We start from the raw sequence: 24589 nt of genomic DNA, 5'->3' as shown, positions 1-24589 counted from the left end.
CCTAGAACTTAAAGTATAATAATAATAAAAAATAAATAAATTAAAAAAAAAATCACCTGCTTATTAAAGAGCCGTTGGGGCCTGAGTAACCAATAGTGATATCCAGGTAGTACGCCATAGGCTGTTGGCTCTGAGATAAGTTGACTTCAGATGTGACCCAGAGTATTCCCAGCTATGGTGGCTATGCTGAAAGACTCCTTCTATTTGAGAAAAGCAGAGGGAAAGGTGATGAGGACTTTGTCTTGCACCTTGGGTACCAGCTTGACAACAGTGGAGTAGAGTAACAAGCAGGCTCTTGGTGTCCCCAAGTCCAGACCTAGGCTATTGTACAGCATTTATGGACTTGTCCTGGGCCAGAGGGGAGCCCACTGCACTGAGAGATGAATCTGAGGGCTGGAAGAATTCACCACAAGCTGACTGAAGAGCCTTGGTCTTTACATCAACATCAGTGGTGGCCTGGCACAATTCCCTGTGGGCCAGTGGTAGTAGTTGCCATAAGGAGAGGCTCCTCAGCCTGTGGAAAGAAGGAAAGAACATGAAAGGCTTTGCATTATAGTCTGAGTGCCAGCTTGGCTACAGTGGAATAGAACATCAGTAAACTTCTAAGGTTTTTTCCTCCAATCTCTGGCTTCCAGAGAGCATCTCTAGACCTTCCCAGGAACTGGGGGAGCACAATGTCCTGAAGGGAAGGACACAAACCTTGCTGGCATTACCACTTGCTGATCATAGAGCCCTAGGGCCTTGAATGAACATAGGTGGTAGTCAGGCAGTGGTTACAGTATACCTTGGGTGGGACCCAGTGCTGTGCTGGCATCAAGTTGACCCAGCATAGTCCCAGTGGTGGTGAACACAAGGGTGCTTATATTACCACACCCCTGGTTCCAGGTGCCTTAGCACAGAGAGAGAGCCTCCATTTGTTTGGAAGAAAGTAAGGAGAAGATAATCATGCCTGGTAATCCAGAGGTCATCTGGATCTTATCCAAGACAATCAAGGAGGTACTTTTACAGATCTAGAAAAATCACTGTGCTATTGGGCTTGGGATTCAAATCCCTTTGAATACCTGGAAAGCCTTCTCCAGAAGGATGACCACAAGAAAGCCCAGACTGTGAAGAATACATTAAATACCCAACTTTCCAATTCCCAGACACCAGTGAACATCTACAAGCATCGAGATCATTCAGGAAACTGTGACTTTAGCAAGCAAACTTAAATAAGTTACTAAGGACAAATTCTGAAGAAACAGAGATATGTGACCTTTCAGACGGAGAATTAAAAATAACTGTGCTGAGGAACTCAAAGAAATTCAAGATAACAGAGAGAAGGAATTCAGAATTCTATCAGATACGTTTAACAAACAGATTCAAATTATTTTTTTTTAATCAAGCAGAAATGCTGAACTTGATCAATTCAATTCACATACTGAAGAATGCATCAGAGTCTCTTAAGAACAGAATTGATCAAGCAGAAGGAAGAATTAGTGAGCTTGAAAACAGACTATTTGAAAATCAGTGATGAGAGGATACAAAAGAATAAAAGAATAAAAGAAAATGAAGCACACGTACAAGATGTAGGAAATAACCTCAAAAGGGGAAATCTAAGAGTTATTGGCCTTAAACAGAAAGTAGAGAAAGAGATAGGGGTAGAAAGTATATTCAAAGAGTTATATCACAGAACTTCCCAAACCTAGAGAAGATATCAGCATTCAATTAAAAGAAGGCAATATAACACAAAGATATTTAACCCTAAGAGACTCCCTCAAGGCATTCAATAACCAAACTCCTGAAGGTCAAGAATAATGAAAGTATCCTAAAAGCAGGAAGAGAGAAGAAACAACATACAATGGAGCTCCAATACATCTGGCAACAGACTTTTCAGTGGAAACCTTAAGGCCAGGAGAGAGTGGCATGACATGTTTAAAGTGCTAAAGGAAAAAAAAAAGCTACTGATAACCTTTTACTCTAATACAGTATATCTAGTAAAAATATCTTTCAAACATGGAGGAAAAATGAGGACCATCCCAGTAAAACTGGGATAGTTATTTATTTAGTTATAAATTTAGTTATTTGTAAACTGTTAGACTGAGAACCTCAGCACCTCTCTAGCTGTTAGCCAAAGTCCATCCTCATTCCATTGCTTGTAGGCTTCTCCATTATGGCAACTCAATTGATCACAGCATAAAAGCCAAGAAGGAAAACCAGTTAGCTAATAAGACAAGTCACAATTATAGAAACACTATACTATCATCTTTGTCATAGTCTATAGTCTTCTAACAAACAGGTTAGAAGCAAGTCCTTAGGCCAGCCCATACTCAGGGGAAAGGACCTACACAAGGGCATGAGTTCCAGGATGCAGGGATTACTGGTGCCATCATGGAAATCTGTCTCCACACACTTCATTGTGAACATGGAAAAACTAGGAAAAAGGAAACTTGAAACTTCCTGAGACAGAGAACATTAGCAATCATAGAACATTTCATGTGTTTCTTCACTTTCCCGGAAGACTTCCTTGCAATTATGTTGGAGTAGTGGTTCTCAACCATGGGTAATTTTGTCTCTCAAGGGACCCTGTCAATAGAAAAAGCTTCGGTTATCATAGTAGGGGATGTTACTGACATCTAGTGGGCAGAGGCCAGAGCTGTTGCTAAATATCTCACAAGGTACAGGACAGTCCCCACAGCAAAGCAATATCTAAGCCCAAATATCAATATGGTCAAGAACCAGAAACCCTGGATCCAGAAACTTGCATTTTTTAGCAAGTACCATGAACAGAAGTGACATACCTGTGTCAAAGCAGGTAGAAGCCAGTGAATCTTTTCCACATCTTCCTTCCTCAGTCAAAATGACCTTAAAAGCCACATGTTGAGATGGCAGTATTACAAAATAGAAAGAGCCTAGATTCCTAGGTCATCAATCAGATGGAGGCAAGCTTTTACTGAACTGAATCAGACATGTGAGCAAGAAGCAAACATATGCTTTGTTGATATTTCAGCATTTGTCTGTTGAGAAAATTAGCAATAAATAAGTGGATGAAACTATAAACACCTGAAAATCAGGATGGCATTGGACACAAAAGCAGCACCGGAGGCAAGAAGACAGTGCATAGGTTGCCTCAATACACTGAGGAAGAGTAACATCCACCATATAATTATAAATATCCCTTGTTCTTCAAATATATTTGGTTCATAGCATTTGGAAAATAGAAAATGTTTCATAAACATTTTTTTCAGAATCTATTCTGTTCTTCAAATTGAGTAGTAAGAGTTCAGATAACAGATGATACTTAAATATATGTCTGCCCCCAATCTATCAAATATGGCGATAGAATAAAGACGTTTTCAAGTATCTTTCCATATTTGAAATATCATTTCAAATATCAAAAGGTTTCAGATTGTGTACTGTCTATTCACTATGTTTTAAGAAGCTTCTTAAGAATATATGCCCCAAGATGAAGGGAATAAATCAAGTAAAAAGAACATAGTGGGGTACAGAAAGCAGTGATCCTAACAGAGAACAGAGGTGAGGATGGAGTATTTCCAGCAGAACGGCAACACAGCAGGCCTAGGGAGCAACCAGTTTCAATTGGTGTAAGAAGACACTTAAACAACATATTAAAAATAGAAGTTCCCACTTGTTCTCCACCAACCTTATCTCTTAAAGGACGCTTTGATACATCTACTCACTTAAGTCATATGCACCATTATTCCCACTAGCTTTACACTAACTCCTACTCATCTTTCCAGATTTATTTCTGAGGTATTCTGGAGCCAATCCTCTGCCTGGGGGCACATTATGTTTTCTTCTGCTTTGTGAAACCATTTGCATAACAAAATTTTACTGTGTCATTTGGCATGTCTTTTACATCAGTCACATCACAGTCCTTTTATGATAACCACACAGATTAATATCTGCTATGGCATCGATGAAAAGACCTTGATCCTAATTTAAAGGTTAATATAGAGAATTTTAGATAAACTGCAGTAGATGATGATTCTGTAATGCTAGGGTGGCAGCAGATCATTCTTGGCCCAGGACTATGAAATTTTGTGTCTGCAAATGCAGGAAGAATTGCTTCAGTGGAACATAGCCACTGGGTATTTTGACTCAGTGAATTGAAAAAGAATTAAAACGCAAAAAGTCTTGACTTTTTGAGTTTCTTAGTTGCTTCACTAGTCTCTACACAATATGAAAGCGACACCTGAAACTTTCCAACAGGAACTGTATATGGAAACCACCAGATCAATAGACAGTCTGGCAAGGAAAAGCGAGACTGAAACTGTAGAAGCTGGTGTCTGAGACAGAGCCCCTTGGGATGGGATCACTAGGAATGGCAGAAGCCCAAGGACCCTGGAGCCTGCCCTTGACTGGCAGTTCTACATGCCAAGCAGAAATGGGATAATTGCCCAGATTGTAGATGTTGGAGGGGTGACAGCAGAGCAATATTTTAACTCTCAATGAGCAGACTGCATCTCTAGAATGTTTTAAAATAGAAGGAACTATACAAGATAAATTAAATAGTTACAATATATTTTTAATGTGGGAGTAGGTAATGGCAAAATCATAGTCAAGTTGAGAACAAGTTCTTTCTTTGCTAACCTCCCTTTAAAAAGTAGCCAAGGAAACTGATTTAGTGTTCATTTTTTTTTTAACTTTGTATAACTTTCTTGTAAATATTTGTGCTTTAAATCTTGTGCTTTATAGGCAGCTATAATCTTGAGGCTTTGTGATTTGGGCAAGCTAATGAGGGTCAAAGACAATAAATCTAATGTTTGAGCTATAGTCAGGTATGACTCACTACTTGCACCAATCAGTCCTCCAAAATGGAAAAACAAAATTATTCAATTGAGATAAAAATATCTTACGTGCCCAGAAAATCATCATTTTTTAACCTCCTGCTTTAAGATGCATAAAAGATTAGATCTGACCAGGTGGAGTTCTGAGTGTGAAAGCTGTAGTTAAATGAGTCTCTAAGGATTTGAAAACTTTTAGTTTCCAGGATGATCCATGGTTTCTAAGAATACTGAAATGAAACGGAATTGGGAGAAATACTACTGAAGAATTAGATGGTTCTATTTCAGATCTAATTTTGTTAATGATAAACTGTCCTTTTTGAACTGAGTTGTAGGGGAGGAACTGACAACATACCCAGGGACACTGAAAGCCTTGGAATAGTTCTGGTCAATTTGAATTCTGACTTCTGGTCTTGGTTTCTGCACATTCTGCTTGGGGAAAGCAAATGCATGATAGGAAAGGGGTTGTTTTTCTTTTCTCCTACCACCCTAGTAAAACATGGATAAATAATATAGAAAATGAAAGAACCTTATAAAAACTAGTGTGACATTAGATGAACAATATTAAGTGGAGGGCAAATCTATTTTCTTAGTGAAAAAAAGCATCTCAATTTGTTACCTCTGCACTCGGATCATGAGAATGAAGAGGTAACTTAAGTGGCCCTTCACTGGGACCTGGAGAGGCAGAGCCAAGTTAGGCCTTAAAGCCACAGGTAGGTTTTGCCCTTCTATATTTCTGAGCAGACACAGCCCAAACCTGGCCAAGTTGAATGAAGGCAATCAGAGGAATATGATGTAGTGTCAAACCCAGTTGGTATAGGAGAAAAAAAGCCTAAGAAAGGGGAAGATGAGAAAGCGGGTTTGGAGTTGAATAAAATTTACTCAAAATACTGAATGCCCAAAAGGGAAAAACAACAGACCCCTGCCTTGAAGCACACTGAAGTGAGATCAAGTTCCTTGGTGTCCCCAGCCTGTGAGCCCCGAAACTTTAATACAAGAAATGTTAGAAAGTCTGGGGGTGGGACCACACAGTAGCTTCAGATAGTGCTGCCTGACTCAACAGAGATGCTACCTTATCCACTGAAGACCTTCAGGACTACCAGCATCTCGTAAATAGTTTATTAAATTCTTTGGGATAGTTTGAGTAGCAGCACCTGAGATATTTCTTAGGCAATTAATATTGGCCTATTTACGTACAAGAAACAAGCCCAATATATGGCCAGCCTGACAGGATTTTGTCATAACTGTATGTTACACTTAAAGATCTTATTCTCCATATTCATCAAATTACCTATACAAAAGCGCCTTTGTAGCTCTTGTTTTTGGTAATTATGCAGTTACTATGGAAGTCTGACTGGTGCTTCATAACATATTTAATTCATACTGAAATATGCTTCTTACCTATATTTTTTCTTTTTAATTGTTAAATGTGTAATATATATGAAGTATATAATATGCATGTACTAGTAGTAATGATAATAATATAATAATACTAGCACCAGAGTTCTCACCACCCAGATTAAGAAATAAATATTACTAAAACTGGAAACTCTTTTCATATCCTTCCCTAATCACTTGGCTCTCCCTTCCTTACAGAAGGAACAACTATCTTGAAATGTTTAATTCATTTTGTTGCTTTTCTTTATAGCCTTTCATAAATATATGCATCTTTAAAATTGTATTGTTTTATGTTGTTTTGAATATTTATAAATAAAATTACACTGTATGTTTTTTCCTATAATTTTGTTTTAGATCCAGATTTAGATTACATGTGGAGGCTTGTTAATGGGTATACTGGATTTCTATATGCCAGCAATGAACCATCTGAAAAAGATATCAATAAAGCAATCCCATTAATAATAGCTACAAATAAAATTAAATACATAGGAGTTAACCAAAGAAGTAAAAGATCTCGGCAATGAACACCATAAAACACTAATGAAAAAATTGAAAAGACACAAAAATGAAAAGATATTTCATGTTCATGGATTGGAAGAATTAATATTGTTACAACATCCATACTACCCAAAGCAGTCTATAGATCAATGCAATCCCTATGAGTATGCCAATGACATTCTTCACAGGAATATGAAAAACAATTCTAAAGTTTATGTAGAATCACAAAGTCCCAGAATAGCCAAAGCCATCCTGAGCAAAAGGAACAAAACTCGAGGAATAACATTACCTGACTTCAAATTATACTACAGAGGTACAGTAACCAAAAAAGCACGGTAGTGTCATAAAAACAAACAGATAGACCAGTGGAATAGAGAGCCCAGAAACAAATCCACATAGCTACAGTGAACTCATTTTCAATAAAGATGCCAGGAATACACTGCGGGAAAAGACACTCTCTTCAATAAATGGTTCTGGGGAAACTGGATATCCATATACAGAAGAATGAAACTTGATCCCTATCTCTTGCCTTATACAAAAATCAAATCAAAATGGGTTAAAGACTTAAGTCTAATACCTCAAACTATGAAATTACTAACAGAAAACATTGAGGAAACTCTCCAGTACATTGGTCTAGGGAAAAATTTATTGAGTAATACTTCGCAAGCACAGGCAACCAAAGCAAATGTGGACAAATGGGATCATATAAAGTTTAAAAACTTCTGCACAGCAAATGAAGCAGTCAAAAAAGTGAAGGGACAACTCACAGAATAAGAAAAGATATTTGCAAACTACTATGTGGCACAGCATTAATAACCACAATACACAAGGACATCAAAAAAACTCCATAGAAAAATTCTAATAATCTGATTTAAAATGGAAAAAAATATTTCAATAGACATTTCTCAAAAGAAGACATACAAATAGCAAATGGGCATATGAAAAGGTGATCAACAGCACTATTAATCATCAGAGAAATACAAATCAAAACTACAATGAGGTATCCCTTCACTCCAATTAAAATGGCTTTTATCCAAAAATTAGGCAATAACAAGTGCTGGAGAGGATGTGGAGAGAAGGGATCCCTCATAAGTATTGGTGGGAATGTAAATTAATACAACTACTATAGAGAGCACTATGAAGCCTCCTCTGAAAACCAAAAATAAAGCTACCATATGATCCAGTAATCTCACTTCTGGATATATACTCAAGAAATAGGAAATCCATATATAGAAGAGTTATCTACACTCCCATATTTGTTGCAGCATTGTTCACAATAGCCAAGGTTTAGAAGCAACCCATCAACAGATGAGTGGATAAAGAAAATATTGTTCTTATACACAATAGAGTACTATTCAGTCATAAGAAAGAATGAGATCCTGTCATTTGCAACAGCATGGATGAAACTGGAGTTCATTATGTTAGGTGAAATAATCCAGGCACAGAAAGACAAACAACACATGTTCTCACCATTTGTGGGATCTAAAAATCAAAACAATTGAACTCATGGAGATAAAGAATAGAAGGAAGTTTACCAGAGGTAGTGAAGGGTAGAGGGGAAGTCAGGGGGAGGGGAGTGGAGATGATTAATGGGTACAAAAATTAGAAAGAATGAATAATACCTAGTACTAGATAGCATAATAGGGGATATATACTCAATAATTATTTAATTCTACATACTTGAATTGTTGATAACACAATCTAAGGGTAAATGCTTGAGAAGATGTATAACCCATTTTCCATGATGTGATTATTACATATTGCATGCCTGTAACAAAATATCTCATGTACCACATAGGTATATATACCTAGTATATACCCACAAAAAATAAAAGTTTAAACGTTGGAAAAGTAACATTTAAACATTAAAAAAATAAAGTAAACACTACTAATTTTTGTACATTTATTTTATATCCTGCGACTTTCCTAAAGTTGTTTATTAGGTCTAGGAGCCTTCCAGTGGAATCATAAAAGTCTTCTACATGAAGAGTCATATCAATAAGTGAAGAGAAATAATTTGACTTTCTCTTTTCTTACTTAAATGATGTTTATTTCTTTCTCTTGCCTGATTGCTCTGGCTAAGACTTCCAGTTGAATTGGAGTGGTGAGAGTGGATATTCTTGTCTTGTTCCACTTCTTAGTGATAATGCTTTCAATTTTGCCCATTCAGTATGTTGTTGGCTGGGGGTTTTGAGGGATGTTCCTTTGATGCCTAGTATGTTGAGAGATTTTTCATGAAAAGATGTTGGATTTTATCAAATGCATTTGCTGAATTTATTGATCAATGGTTATGATCAAATCGATTTTAAATTTAATTCTCTTTATATGATGAATCATTTATTGACTTGCATATGTTGAACCATCTTGAATCCCAGGAATAAAGCCCACTTGATCATGGTGAATTAACATTTTGATGTGCTGCTGCATTTGGTTTGCTAGTATTTTGCTGAGGATTTTTGTATCTATGTTCATCAGAGATATTAGTCTGTAGTTTTCTTTTTCTCTTTGCCAGATTTTGGTATCAGGATGATAGTAGTATTGTAGAATGAGTTAAGGAGGTGTCCTTCCTCCTTGATTTTTTGGAATAGTTTCAGTGGCACTTGTACCAGTTTCTTTGTATGTCTGGTAGAATTTGGCTGTAAATCCACCTGGTCCAGGGCTATTTGGTTGGTAGGTTTATTATTATTACTGATTCAACTTTTTAATGGTCTGTTTAGGATTTGTGTTTCTTCCTGGTTCAATCTTGAGAGATTGTGTTTTTCTAGGAATTTATTCATTTCCTCTAGATCTAGTTTGTGTGCATAAAGATGTTCATAGTAGTTTCTAAGCATTTTTCTGTTTCTGTGGGATCAGTTGCAAAGTCATCTTTTGTCATTTCTGATTTTGCTTATTTGGATCTTCTCTCTTTTCTTTTTTAATCTAGTTAGCGGTCTATCAATCTTGTTTATCCTTTCAAAGAACCAAGTTTTTGTTTCATTTATTATTTGCATGTTTGGGGGAGGGGTCTCAATCTCATTTAGTTCTGCTCTGATTTTAGTTATTTCTTTTATTGTGCTTTCTTGTATTTTCTTTTCTTCTGTCCTGACTTTAGTTTCTTTTTAAACTATTCCAAAAAATCAAGGAGGAAGGACACCTCCGTAACTAATTCTACAATACGATTATAATCCTGATACCAAAATCTGGCAAAGACATCACAGAAAATGAAAACTACAGGCTAATATCCTGATGAACACAGATAGAAAAATCCTCAGCAAAATACTAGCAAACTGAATCTAGCAGCACATCAAAATGTTAATTCACCATGATCAAGTGGGTTTTATTCCTGGGATTCAAGATGGTTCAACATATTCAAGTCAATAAATATGATTCATCACATAAAGAGAATTAAATTTAAAAACGATTTGATTATAACCATTGAACAATAAATTCAGTAAATGCATTTGATAAAATCCAACATCTCTTCATGAAAAAATCTCTCAATAAAGTAGGCATCAAAGGAACATCCTTCAAAACTTAAAATTTAAACCCTAAACAGAAAAACATAAATCCTAAACAGAAAAACACAAATCCTAAGCAGAATTGGGTTTAGTTTGTTCCTACGTTTCTAGTTCTTATAGGTATGAGGTTAGGTAGTTAGAGATTTTTCTATCTTCTTGATGTAGGCATTTAGCAATATAAACTTTCCTGCTTTTGATGCATCCCTGAGGTTTTAGTATGTTGTGTCTCTATTCTCATTTGATTCAAAGAACTTTTTATTTCTACTTTGATTTTGTTGTTTACCCAGATGTTCTTCAGGAGCAAGTTGTTTAGTTTCAGTGTATTTCTATGGCTTTGAGAGTTCTTCTTGGTATTGACTTTTTATTCCACTGTGGTCCAAGAAGGATGATTGATATAATTTTGATTAAAATCTATTGAGACTTGCTTTATGATTGAGCATGTGGTCAATCTTAGAGTATATTCCATATGCAGATGAGAAGCATATATATTCTGTGGTTGTTGGGTGGAGTAATCTGTAGTTGTCTATTAGGTCCAATTGGTCAAGTGTCAAATTTAAATTTATAATTTCTTAGTTTTCTGTCTTGATGAACTATGTAATTCTATCAGTGAGGTGTTTAAGTATCCCACTATTATTTTGTGGCTATCAAAGTATTTTCTTAGGGCTGGAAGTAAGTGTTTTATAAAGCTGGGTGCTCCAATATTGGGTGCATATATGTTTAGGATAGTTAAGTCTTCTTGTTGAATTGAACCCTTTATCATTATGTCATGCTTTTTTGTCATTTTTTACTGTTGTTGATTTAAAGTTAATTTGATCTGATTTAAGAATAGTAGTTCTTTCTCCTTTTTATTTTCCAGTAGTGTGGTGGTTCTTTATTCATCCCTTTACTTTGAACCCATGCATATCATTGTATGTGAGATGGGTCTGTCTCTTAAAGACAGCGGAAGAATGTATCTGTTCTGTTTTTAATCCAATTTGCAACTTTGTCTTTTAAGTGGAGCATTTAGGCTATTTGTCTTCAAAATTTATATTTAAATGTTAGGTTTTGTTCCTTTCATAGTGTTGTTAGCTTGTTGTGTGGTAGTCTTGATTGTGTACTTGCTTTGTAGGGACTGTGGGCTATGTGCTTGCATATGCTTTTGTGGGAGCAATTATTATTCTTTCATTCCCATGTTTAGAGCTCTCTTAAGCACTTTTTGGAGGGCCAGTTAGGATGTGATGAATTTGCTTAGAAATTGCATGTTTGGGAAAAACTTCATTCTCCTTCGTTTATGAAGCTCAGTTTGGCAGGATTTAAAATTCTTTGCTGGCATTTATTTTCTTTCAGAATGCTAAAAGTATCTTCTGGTTTGTAAGGCTTCTGCTAATAAGTGTTCTGTTAGTCTGATGGGTTTCTCTTTACAGGCAATATGACCCTTTTTGCTATCTACCTTTAAAAATTATTCTTTCTTATTGACCTTGGATAATCTGACGACTATTTGCCATGGGAATGGTGACCTTATATAGTATCTCACAGGAGTTCTCTGGATGGATTGCTTGTATCTGCACATCAACCTCTCTACTTCTGTTAAAAAAAACATTTTGGACGAGCACAGTGGCTCACCCCTGTAATCCCAGCATTTTGGGAGGCCGAGGTGGGTGGATCACGAGGTCAGGAGATCGAGACCACGGTGAAACCCTGTCTCTACTAAAAATACAAAAATCAGCCAGGCGCAGTGGCAGGTGCCTGTAGTCCCAGCTACTCGGGAGGCTGAGGCAGGAGAAGGGTGTGAACCCGGTAGGCGGAGCTTGCAGTGAGCTGAGATAGTGCCACTGCACTCCAACCTAGGTGACAGGGCAAGACTCCATCTCAAAAAATAAAAATAAAAATTTGTGCTCAAACTATTCTATGTGGTTGCATCTAGACTTCACTTATTGTAGCTAAAGTATTTAAAGTTTTTAGATACTTAAAGTATTTCCATTTTATAAAGCTACCAAAATTCATCCCTTGAACTATTGGTAAATATTTGATTTATTTCTCATTTTATAGTATACAAACGATGCTGCTAGGAACATTCTTATATATGTCTCTTCTGTTATTTTCTATATATTCTGCATGTTTTTCCCTTGCTTCAGCCTAGATATTTCTGTTTCCCTATCTTCCATTTCACCAATCTTCTTTTCTGCTATGTCTAATCTGCTGTTCTATACACCTACGAACTTCTTAATTTCACTTACTGGTTTTTTTGTCAATTCTATAAGTAATATGTGAATTTTAAGATAAAATCCAGTTTTCTGGCAAAATTCTTCACCTGGCTATTTATTTATTTAAATATATTTATCATAGTTATTTTAAATCCATATTTATAACTCCAATATAAACCTTCTGTGTATGAGATTTGCCCAGTGTGCCTTATCATTTTTTATTGAATTCTGGATCTTTTATATTAAAAATGACAAAAACTCCTGGTTCATAGTATGCACAGCAGAGAGAGAGAGTTCACCTTCTTCTGCTATGCGTCTTGATTGATGGCAGAGCATTTTCATCTAACCAGGAGCTGAACTGACTCCAGGATTATCTAACTTTTAAGTTAAATCTACATGTGATTCAAACATAACCCCAGAGTGTAAATTTTCAGGAGTCCCAAAGGAGAGCCTGAGGTGTTCATCAAGGCCTCTCTAGTTTTGTAGATTTGAGCCCCAAATTTTCAGAAATTGTAAAGTTTCTGAAAAATTCCACTCTGCTTGTTGGTGACTTCTTTGCTTGGCTTCTTAGCCTTCTCAGTTTAATAATTTAGAAAATTCCTGGGGGAAACTTAGTGGTGTGTGTGGTGCTCACTTTTCTTGAGCTTGATCCTTCAAGTCCTGGCTACCTCGGCAGCTCTAACCTCTTTTTTGCTTTTTCAACCCTGTAAGATTGCCAGGTACTCTGCTGGCTTCTCAAGTTCTGATCAAAATTTCTCTGTCTGGATTTTTCACTTTTCACTCCATAAAATAAAAGGAGAAATGCTCTAAGGAGAAGTATACTTTGCAGCTCCTTACTTACTTCTCCAGGTCTCTCTTCTCTGATATTTTGGCCTTTCAAATCCTGTTGATTAATGTATCGTGAATGCTTTTACACAGATTTTTAAAAATAATTTTTGGCTCTCATAGCAATTGTTATTTGTCAGGTCGTTGATCTGCTGCAAGCTACTCACTTTAGTGACAAACAAATCCTAAAGGTTATTGAAGATTTTATTTAATACAATACTGAGATTATATTTATTCAAATGTTTATAATAAATTAGAATTTAACATAAAAATTCCCATGATCGATGATTATGACACTAGTGACCATGGAAAAAGAACTAAGTGAAATTTTAGAGGAAAACAAAAACATGTTTTTAGAAACCCTCAAAAGCATTTATTTGTATGTATTGTAACTTCTATTGCTATTGTTTGGTGCTTTTATGTTATTCTATCTGAAATAGTAGCTCTTTTGAAACTGCATATATTTTAAATTTACCTTAAAGAGAGGAAGGAATTTATTTTCCTTTCAAGTAATTATTGCTTCAGTAGGAGTAGTAAGGTAACAATCTGAATATTAACCTATTTGGGCTCTGAGAAAAACAAAAAAAGGAAACCTCTAAGTATTGGAGATGGTTTGTGCGACTTCAATACATAATATAATTGACCCTCTTTAGTATAATACCACAAAGCTAATTAAACGAGAGGAAACTTTGAGCAATAAGTTCTTAGAGAAAGTTAAAAAGGAAGTTAATTTAATCAAAAATAACATGAACTCATGATATTTTGATATAAGATGATTTTTCTTATGCTATTAGAATGAGTTAAGTAGGTTTTTTTTTTTTTTTTTTTTTCTGATATCACTCCTCTTAACTCCAAAAGTTTTGAGGAATCATCCAATATACCACCATATATTCCAGATTCAGGTTTCTACTATCATTCTCTTCTAAAAGAAATCAAGGCTCCTTGGACAGTGTCTATGTCATGGACTTCTTGTTGCCTTCAGAAAGGCCTTCATCGGAAGAAATTGCAATTAGAACTAAGACAAAGTTAGCTAAAGAAAAGGTTCTGGTAGCCAAATAATAAGATAAGCTTCCAGACAATGTACACAATTAATTGGAGCAAGTTGTGTTTGAAATCAGTGAAAGGTCATTAATCTATGATGAATCGCAAAGAGGAGAATAAATATACTGAGAAAAACCATACCAACCAATGAGTCTATGGTACCCAATTTTCCTCAGAAAGTGGGATAAGTGGGGAAGTCATTCAATTGTTAAGTAATAACAGAATTCTAGGGTTTGTTTAATTGATAAAATATCTTCTCCTCATTGGATAATTCCAATAGTTAATGTAGTTTTCCTGAGATAAAAACAATATTTTATCTGCTCAATTGATGCTTCCACGCCAGATCTGAGGTCAGAGTGTGAGATGCAGGAATAGAGAGGCCTGAAACCTATGCATGTCTCCTGCTCCTGGGGAATATCTCCTGCCTAACGGGACGCTCACTTTTTACCAGTATGTCTTCAGGAGAGCTTTGGAGACTTGAAAAACCGTAATTCTGCATAAAGAAATACATTATCCCCCCTTTTCTTGTAAATATCTTTGCACATTTCTCATCCTTGAACTGTTAAAGAAACTGAACATGTCCTGTAGGTATCTTTTCATGACTCTAATAATCATCCTATTGGGACAATCATGCATAATCCATCCAGGTAGATCTCTCTTACCTACTCTCAGACTAAGTTAAATGATGCCAGCTCCCCACTTTTCTACTCCAAAGAAACATATTTTGTAGCCATTTTCCCAGTGTACCATGAATGTCTGTTTATATATCTTCCCCCATGTGAACTTCAAGTTTCTGGAGAGAAGAATCTAAGATTTTTCTTCTTGTTATTTCTTCCCACTCCTAATAACAACATCCTCTTGCAAATAAATGTTTGAACAAATGAATAAATTAGTCACCTCCTCTTCACTTCAGTGTAGTCTCAATCCCAGCCATCTCAGTCTACATATGTTTTCTGAAATGAGTTATTTATTTTATTTTCCTGAGTCTTTGTTCCTGTTTTGACATCTGTAGCAGGTTTAATTGTTTTTCCCAAAAGATATGACTAAGTTTTAACCCCTTGTACCTATAAATGTGACCTTCTTTGGAGAGACAGTTTTTGTAGATGTAATTAAGGGTCTCGAGATGAGATTATCCTGAATTATAGTGTGTCAAAGAAAAGTTGTAATGGACAAATTAAACAGCCAAAGAGGAGTTTGTCCAAGACTATTGCAATTGAGGAGGATGTGTAAGTGCTGGGGTTAGCTAGTGGAAACATACTGGAGCACATTAGAAAGTATGTTGATTCATGTGATTAGGTCAATGTGATGCTTTTGCTGTTTGTCACTTACCTAAGTTAGGCTCCTAGACCTCCCTGTTTGTTGCTTACCTAAGTTAGGCTCCTAGACCTCCCTGTTTGTCGCTTACCTAAGTTAGGCTCCTAGACCTCCCACAGAGACTGGGCAGATGGTGGCTATCTTCCTTGAGGATACCTTTCAAAGAGATAGCTCCAGGTCATTGAGAAAGAAATTCCTGTGTTATAAAACTACCAAGAGGATGGGAGAATATTTATATCTCAAAAGGGCAGACAGAAAATTTACAATTGAAAGTTTTCTAAAGTGAATATTGTGCTAAGAAAGGGGAGGTCAGAGGCCTGTCTAAAGTTTAGGGAAACTGAGGGGAATCTTAAGGCTACCTTGCTCTTGTGGACCTTAAATTCAATGACAGTATTCTTATAAAACATGTCCTTATACTATCAAAACAATTGAACTTATGGACATAGAGGGTAGGATTGTTACCAGGGCTGGGAAGGAAAGTAGGTGGAGGGGGAAAAGGTAGGAATGGTTAATGTGTACAAAAAAATTGAAAGAATGAATATGACCTACTATTTGACAGCACAATGGAGTGACTATAGTTAAGAATAACTTAATTGTACATTTAAAAATAACTAAAAAAGTGTAATTGGATTGTTTGTAACACAAGGGATAAATGCTTCAGGGTACGTATAACCCATTCTCTATGATATGATTATTATGCACTGCATGCCTGTATCAAAACATCTCATGTACCCCATAAATATATACACCTACTGTGTACCTCAAAACATTAAAAATAAAAAATTAAACGTCATTGTAAGAAATAGGACAGTAGAAGACACCCAGAGTCACAGAAGGAAAAAGCCATGTGGAGATAGAGACAGAGACAGAAGTGAAGTGTCTACAAGCCCAGGAATACCAAAGAACCAACAGTCACTAGATGCTAAGAGTGGCAAGGAATAAATTTTTCCCCAAAGCTTCTGGAGTATCCAAGGCTGCTAACACTTTGATTTAGAAGTTTTTTTTTCCTCCAGAACTATGAGAGAATGAATTTCTGTTTATCTAAGCCTCCTAGTTTGTGGTAATTAGTTAAAGTAGCCCTAGGAAACTAGTATACCATCTTTCTTTAAAAGTTTCTCTCTACTGTTCATTTAACTTCAAATGTCAAAATTCTACATCTCATTTAATGCTGACAAAATTGTTTAGTCCTCCATTCCTTTTTCTTATAATCGATAATACCAGCTAAACACCATGGCTTTTTCCTCTGAATTCTTTTGACAATGAAGATGATAAAGATATTGCAGCTGAAACTTCTTTAGTGTTCGATTTATATCTAATTCCTTCTTATTCCTTGTGAAAACATAATAAGGCAGGTGCTATTATTTTTCAATATTAAGGATGAAGAAACTGAAGAACAGAGGGATTAAATAACACTAAGTGGTAGAACCAAACTTTGCTTTGAGATTTGCCTAAGTACAGAGCCCATATGCTTAGACATTTTGCTATATTTTTTTCTGTTTCTGTCCCTGAATGTTTACTTCTCTCATGTCTCATGTTATCTTTCGTTATGTTCTCTATAAATTTTAATTTTCTACCACAAAATTCAACTGAGGTAACTAAGAAATCACAGATGTATAAGCATATTCATTTATTTTTCCTGTGTTAAAGGTATTTTGATATTATGTTGCCTACATTTTTAAAAATTTAAACACTTCTTGTTCAAGAAAAAATTTTAGGCAATTTCCTTGAACACTTTTAACCTTAAAATGATTTTAAGATTCTGTTTTATTTATCTTTTTTTTAGCATTTGGCACAATTCTTTGAATATCAAAACTGCCCAAATTTCATGGAATGAATTTAGTTAAACCAGTTATCACCCCCTACATGTCCCCTAATTTTCCAGCTTTCTAGGAGCATATTTTTCTGTAATACAGTACTTTAATAGAATGGCTAAAGGCCCTATTCTGCATGCATTAAGAAGCTCAGTGCTTTTCTGCCACACAAAGTTTCTGAATATTATTAAGTTGGGAAAGGGCTCCATTTTTCCTGGTTGCCTGTAACTTCCATTGTTTCCTTTTGAACTGCTACTGTCAACTCTACTCTCAGCGTGTCTCCTGAGATTGCCCTCCATTTCCAATACTGGATACTACTCCACTAACATAAGAGTGTTGTGTGGTAGACTCTTATTGATGGCTTGGAAAATAAAAAGTATTAAAGCATATCATAGTTTTCATTTATTCATTTAATCATTCAGCAAACATACAAACATTCATTGAATATCTAGTGGCACTGTGTTGGACACTGAGGAAACAATGGTAAGCAAACAGGCAAAAGTCTCCATGATCATGTAGCTCATACTCTAGTCAGGAAAACATAAAACTCACACAGGGAGATGATAAATGTAAAATTACAACTTGAAGTAAGTATAAGGAAGGAAACAGCCATGGTAGATTGAGAGCTATGGTAATGAGCTCGAACTGAGAGCTGAAAGGTGAGTAGGCATTAACCAGCCCTGCAGCAGGGGTAGAAGAAGGAGAAAGAGAAAGGCATTAGAGAAAGAAATGACAGCATGTGAAAACAAGCAACAGTGGGATGGAACAACATACATTCCAGCAACTGCAAGAAAGCCTGTGCATTAGGGATACATAGACCCAAGCAAGTAAAGGAAATAAATAAGTCTGGAGAAACCAGGCAAAACCACTTTAACAAATGCACAGTTTACTTCAGGTTTCCTTAATAAATGTAATCTTAATCTTAAAGCGAATGGAGAAATAATGAACAGTTTGATGTAGGAGACTGACATGATCCACTTTGTGTTTTGAAAACAATTCTGCCTACTGTATAGAGACAAGAGTAAAGTGGGTAAGGAATGGTGGATGTGGGAATTCTGAACATGAAGGCTTCATCCAGGTGAGAGATTATGGTGGCTTGGTCTAGGGAAGTGATGGTGGGGATTTGAGAAGCCTTTAGTGCACTATAGACCAACAGAACCTGATGAAATGAGGGGACTGTGGTGTGTCAAGAATGTAGAGTACAGTGGATTGGGAAAGGCAGAAACCAGAAATAAATTAGTTCTAGTCTTAAAAATTGACTAGATTTTTTGGAATATGGAAATTTCTCACTGGCTGCCTCTTTTTAGGCTCTTCCCTAAGACTTTCTCTTTTACTCCCACATTCCCACTCTCAAAACCACCTTCTATCACCGTCTTATTACTTTAAGTGTTCCTGGATTCACACAATTTCTTCATAATGACTTTAATAATGCAATAATTATATGAATAATTTAACACTAAGTCTCCCTTAGTTTGAGGCCCAGCTTTGTACTACCAACAATTTCATTGAACTATGCTAATCTGTCTACCAAAATTCCACACTTAATAATACAAAGACTGTGGAAATGTATTGAAGTCACATCATTTTTTCAGCATATCTTAGAACAAATTCTTAGGCTTAGGCTTCCACCAGAACTTCCATCGTTGTGGAGCTGCGTATAGGGACGGACACTTTAATCATCCTATATGTCATGTCCGATCCTCAAAATTATCAGTTTTAGTGACCCAAGATGGCTTACAAAACCTAAAAGCTAACATACCACAGTCTACACAAAGTAAATACTTTATGTTAACAATGAAGAATCAAAATGCTTAATAATAAATGATGACTTACAATTCTATTTCTGGGGAATAGGAGTACCTATACCTAATGTTGGATTTGTTCTTGTGCTCTTTTGAAGGGAACATCCTTCTGTATCAGAAATTCCCATGTTTCCATATCCAGATTTCTTCACCAGGGCAGATAAAGAGTTGGCAAAAATCATTGACCATCACGTAAGATTGATTTTTTTTTTAACTAGCAGCAAAAGCCTTGTTCTTTAAAAGCACTTTAAATTATAAAATGTAGTTCTGAAACTGAAACCTTAATATGTGAAATTTAAAAGTAGAGCCATGATTGGTTTGCCAAACTGAATTATATCTCACTATGTTATCTGTACACCTTAGTGTCTTCATTGAGTCACAGAAAATTTGACCTTCTGTCATTTGTAAAATACTAGCCTAATCCTGTTTTCTGAATTAGTACCGATTTCTTGTGACAAGAATCTTATATTGAACACTGAACACTGGTTTCTTCTACAGTGTAGTTCTAATAACGGAAGAAAAATCTTTTGGCTCAATTTTCAGTGACCGTTCTTTACCCTTGACAGATCAGAAAGACTGTTAATCACTTTGTTCTTAGTGTGAGTTAAAAAAGCAGTGGCAATATAAGACTATTCGCAGAAGACACTTCAATTCATTGTGCTATATTTAGTTGATAATTTCTTACCAAATACACATCATTTTATGCCTAGTTCTTTTCAGGAGCAGAATTAAAGTATAAGAGAAAATACTTATTTTCTGTTTTTTTTCTTTGAATAAAATATATAGCATACATAATGCACTTAATTTTATCAACAGTAGTTCAATATTATCTCCCAGATTGCAATTATATTAACAGTTAAGTTTTTCACACTACTTTTAAGTAGTAATCTTGTGAAGAGATTATTTTATTTACTGATCACATTAAATAGTTTTTACCACATCACTAGTAATTAAGTGACTCTAGCAACAGCTATAAATACTGGGCTTTGGAGACTGACTGATACCTTGAAATGACAAAATGAGAGCTGCAATATTCTGTTATTCACTAATAAAGTTTTTGTTAAACCAATATGTGTACAGGTCATCTTCAAAAATTTCAAATGGCTTATAAATTTCAACATCTGTATTTTCCTACTCATTACTTCAACTAAATTGTCTAGAAGAAATTATAAGAGATAGCAATTTGCCAACATCACATACACACACACACACACACACACACGTATAAATAACTACTTTGGTCTGTCTAGGGCTAAAGAAAGAGAAGAGAGTATTATGAATGACAGAGATACAGAGATAGCTCCTAACAACCGTGCATTATCTTTTCCTTTTTCCAAGGTGTAAGCATTATCCAAGTAATCACTGCCGTGAGCCTGCTTATATTGTAGCTAAAGAAGGATAAATAAATCTTTTTCAAAAATATGCTTGAAAACTTACAGATCCAAATTGTTTAATGTGTGGATAGCCTAATAAACTAGTAATTCATAGTACTGATTTTGGAAGGTTTATTGAATTGTCTCTGAATATTATATTTTTTTCAGTATTCATGTATATACCACTTCTTTTCAGATGGGTGTAGCAATAGTGCTTTGTACTTATACTTTATGCTTTATAAAATGCTCTTACAGTAGTTAATTTAATCCTTACAACCCTGTAAAACATTTACCAATAAGAAGAACAAACCTACTTACAATTCAGTTACTTGCTCAATGTTTTAAGTAAATGAGTCTATGCACAAAAACAGATTTCCCTACTCCAAATCTACTTTCCCTTCCACTTTTTCATAGCTGCTCAAGTTCTTGGCTTCTGATTCCTAACCGGAATTAGAAGTGGGAGGGTGGGATCTGCAATATCGACAAAGAACAAAAACACATCCCCTCAGCTATAGATATAATTATCCTTCTAAGCCAACAGACTTTTGTTGAGGGGTTATCATATGCAGGGAATAGAAAATATACCTCATTGCTCGGGAGATATTAAGGTACCTTATACATTGCTAGTATTCCATAGCATGATCATTGAATCACTGAGTGAATAAGTTGAATAAAGCAGTAAATGGTGCTTCCACTTCCCATAGATTTCAAACATATCTATTTTTTTTTTGCATCCTCCTAGCTACCACAACAGACAATAATAATGGCATATAAAGTCAAAAAATATAATTATTTACCCAAGTCGAATTGTTGTCATGGTCACCAGAGACAAAAAGAAAGTATGCTTTTTCCTAAGCCTAATGAAAAGAAGGATTTTGAGGTTATGGTGAATTTCAGCCATTCCAAATTCTAAGAAGGGGGAAAAAGGGAAGAGCTGTCTTCTGGAGAGTGATGATATGATACCCCTTCTTGGCTGCTTTTATATGTATTGATGCTTTTATACATGCTGTTTGGGAAACCAAGAATTTTAACTTACTGGCAGTTCTTAAGAATTAACTCTTTTTGATTTTTCACAATTTAAAAAACAAATAATGAGATCTATTGAACTCTTTCATATAGGATAGATTAGTGCTCTTTGTTTATGGATACTGTCATTATTATACCAACTATGACTTCTATGCTCATAAATTGGTAATTTCCTTAAACAACTAGATTATTAGTTTATTATATGAGAAAAATAATACATCATAGTTGAGTATCATAGAACTTGTAGACTAAACCATAGCATGAATTTTAGCCTGTGCCTGACTGTTCTGGAGGTTTTGCCTTAATTTCCCATATATTTTATGCAAAACTGGTTCCTGAGAAACCAAACGTATGAGTAATAACTGTTTATAAATACAGTCTTAAGATAAGTGCAGTTAACTTTTATATTTCTTATGTAATTAAAACTCAACTGGGAATAAATAACGAATTTGATATTATTATGCTTTTATTTTTAATGTTTACTCTAATATGAGTATATTAACGTTTTACAAAATTTTACTGCATTCGTCAAAGCTGAGTGACATGTTATGGACTCTGATATTTAGCTCTGCTTTTCATTATCTGAATATCCCAGATGACAAACGTTATTTGTGATTCACAGTACTGGTATATATAGTAATCTATAAATTAATTAATAGGTTGCTAATCTCAGACTGATCATTTGTGTATATGCACGAGCTGAGGGTGACAAAAAGACAGCATTGGCAGTATCCTTAGGAATTGCCAATATTTCATACTAGGAGTCATTCTGCCCTGAATGTTTTACCCAGCATAAAGTGTTTACCATCTGTTTTCATCATTTCCTTCATCAAATGTATTAGAAGAGAAAAAAAGTTCCTCCTAATTTTATATATATATATATATGTATATATATTTCATGATGATGTTTGATTTTCATTACTTACAATACTTGTCACTCATTCTTAGGGCTCATGCCTTCAGATATACTACTATTTACATGACATCGTGGGTTATAAAGTGAAAAACTAAGTGAAAGCAAAAGAAAAAGAAAATATTATTATGGCCAATTAACATAAATTCTTTAGAAATTTTTTACTGGTCTTCTGCATAGTACGCATTTACCTGACCATTAATTTCATTTTTAACTTCATAGAGAGTAGTATTAGAGTTTTTGCCTTTCTGTTTAATTTGTATTTTCTGTATTTTTTTCTTTCTCTTTTGCTTTCACCTGGTTCTTCATTTTATAACCCATGCTGTCATATAAATACCAATATTGATGAAGAAAGTAAAACCATTTGGAATACAGAAATATAAAACCTATAATGTCTTCTTTTTAATGATTTTTTTATCTTTAAATATATTGAGGAAATTCTGTTTTGTGGGATTTACATGCATTCTAATAGGTGGCACATATGTTTTGCCAGTGTGGTAGATACAAAATTTTTGAGGAATGTCATGGAAAAAACTAAAAGTATAATTGGATATAAGAATCTGCATTTTGAGCAGCTTAATTGATATGCTTTTTTTTCATGGAAAATCATATGTGAATGACATTTTCTCTCTGTAACAGTGGCAGGAAGAGCTAAAGATCCGAGAAAAAGAAGATGCAATATGCAAGGCCCAAGAACTTAAAGATAAAAAGTTAGCAGAGAAAAAACACTTTGAAGAAGTTATGAAGAAAAGAGAAGATAAACTACATAAACAAACTAAGCCCTATGAGCTTCCATATAGGAAGGAAGTAATTTAATTAGAAAAGAAAATGCCACCTCCCAAAACTGAGGTCTACATGGCAGAAATACATAGCATGAAAAATACCAAGAAAGCTACATAGTAAGAGACCTTCTTGTCATTAAATTGAGGTATTGTTTAGAAAGAACTTGTTATCCTGATACAAGCTGTTTAATAGTTATTTCTTAGTTCTAAATTAATGACCAACTTTTAATCACACTTGAATGAAGTGATTTCACTAGTCAAAAATTTCCAAGACTACATATAGTATTTTTCTCAATTAACATTTATCTCATGATTGTACAGCATACTTGATAACTGATTCGCAGAACATTGATGTTCATCAAACAGTTTGATGGAAATTTATTACAGATTAATTAATGAGTCACCATACAAGAATTATTTCCTGAAAACAGAATGAGCATTAGCTAACAATCCTGTAATTACTATTATTCAAATAAAAACATTATGGCATCTTACCTGATTGGCATTTTATAATCAATTTATACCAAACCAAACAAACCCTATTTCAGAGATTTGAATACGGAAGGGCTGGTCATCTTAGACTGATTGGCTTGATCTTTAACAGATGCCAGAGGGGACTCCTGAGAGATGCTGGTTTTACTGTGTTCTGTGAGTTTATGAGAATGAATTTGTATGATCCTGGAAGATGCAGGAGTAACTGTTGAAAACATTCGTACAGATAGGAGTTATTTTAGAAATGGAACTTCACTTCACCTGAAGTTCGGAACCTAAGAGTAAGAGTAACAGGGTGGAGTTTTTATGATGTCTTACATTCCTTTCCTGAAAACTGAAAAATATAAATAATAATCATACCTCAGTTTCACACAGGTGACTTGGTGACACTCAAGAGACAGGGACTTTAGCAGGGGTGTCAAACTCAAATGACTACCAGGTCAGAAAGGAAACATAAATTAGTGAAGCCGTCTAAGGAATACCTATCCTGTCTAGAGAAATTTCCCACCACTTGGTTGCATTCTAAAATGTATGTCAGTATTGTAAAATCCTCCAGTCTTTCAAGAAGCTTTTAAATGGGATTATTTTTCAAAATAAAAGTAGCTACGTAACCAAATGTTGACAATAATTTTTAATAGCATATTTTCAAGTTAAGTTTGATCCATGAACCAAAGTTTGTGACCTATATTATATGAATTCAGGTATCATTCTTTGTTTAAAATAACAATAACAGACGGCAGAAAAATGTTGCATGTAGGCTGCTGTTTTGATTTCCTGTATAGCTAATTCAAACTTAGATTTCTCTTTCTAAACCTTTTATCTTACCCTTGTGGTCTCAAATGGAGAC

At 35.0% G+C, this 24589-nt stretch overlaps 1 protein-coding gene across 1 annotated transcript in view; it reads left to right on the top strand.

The window, feature by feature from the left end:
* The window catches only part of LOC105552523 (transmembrane protein 232-like), a gene marked incomplete at its 5' end in the record, with an annotated part of 108933 nt that extends 84580 nt beyond the window's left edge, over positions 1-24353 (top strand). Inside the window, 2 exons of the mRNA XM_011998209.1 lie at positions 19255-19348; positions 23108-24353. Coding sequence (XP_011853599.1) covers positions 19255-19348; positions 23108-23284 — 271 coding nt within the window. The remainder of the gene's footprint in view (positions 1-19254; positions 19349-23107) is intronic.
* Positions 24354-24589: the final 236 nt, after the last annotated feature.

Source organism: Mandrillus leucophaeus, unplaced genomic scaffold (genome assembly GCF_000951045.1).
Source record: "Mandrillus leucophaeus isolate KB7577 unplaced genomic scaffold, Mleu.le_1.0 Scaffold560, whole genome shotgun sequence".
In the NCBI taxonomy this organism is placed as follows: domain Eukaryota; kingdom Metazoa; phylum Chordata; class Mammalia; order Primates; family Cercopithecidae; genus Mandrillus; species Mandrillus leucophaeus.
Note: the sequence above shows the minus strand (reverse complement) of the source record. Positions and strands in the feature narration are given on the sequence as shown.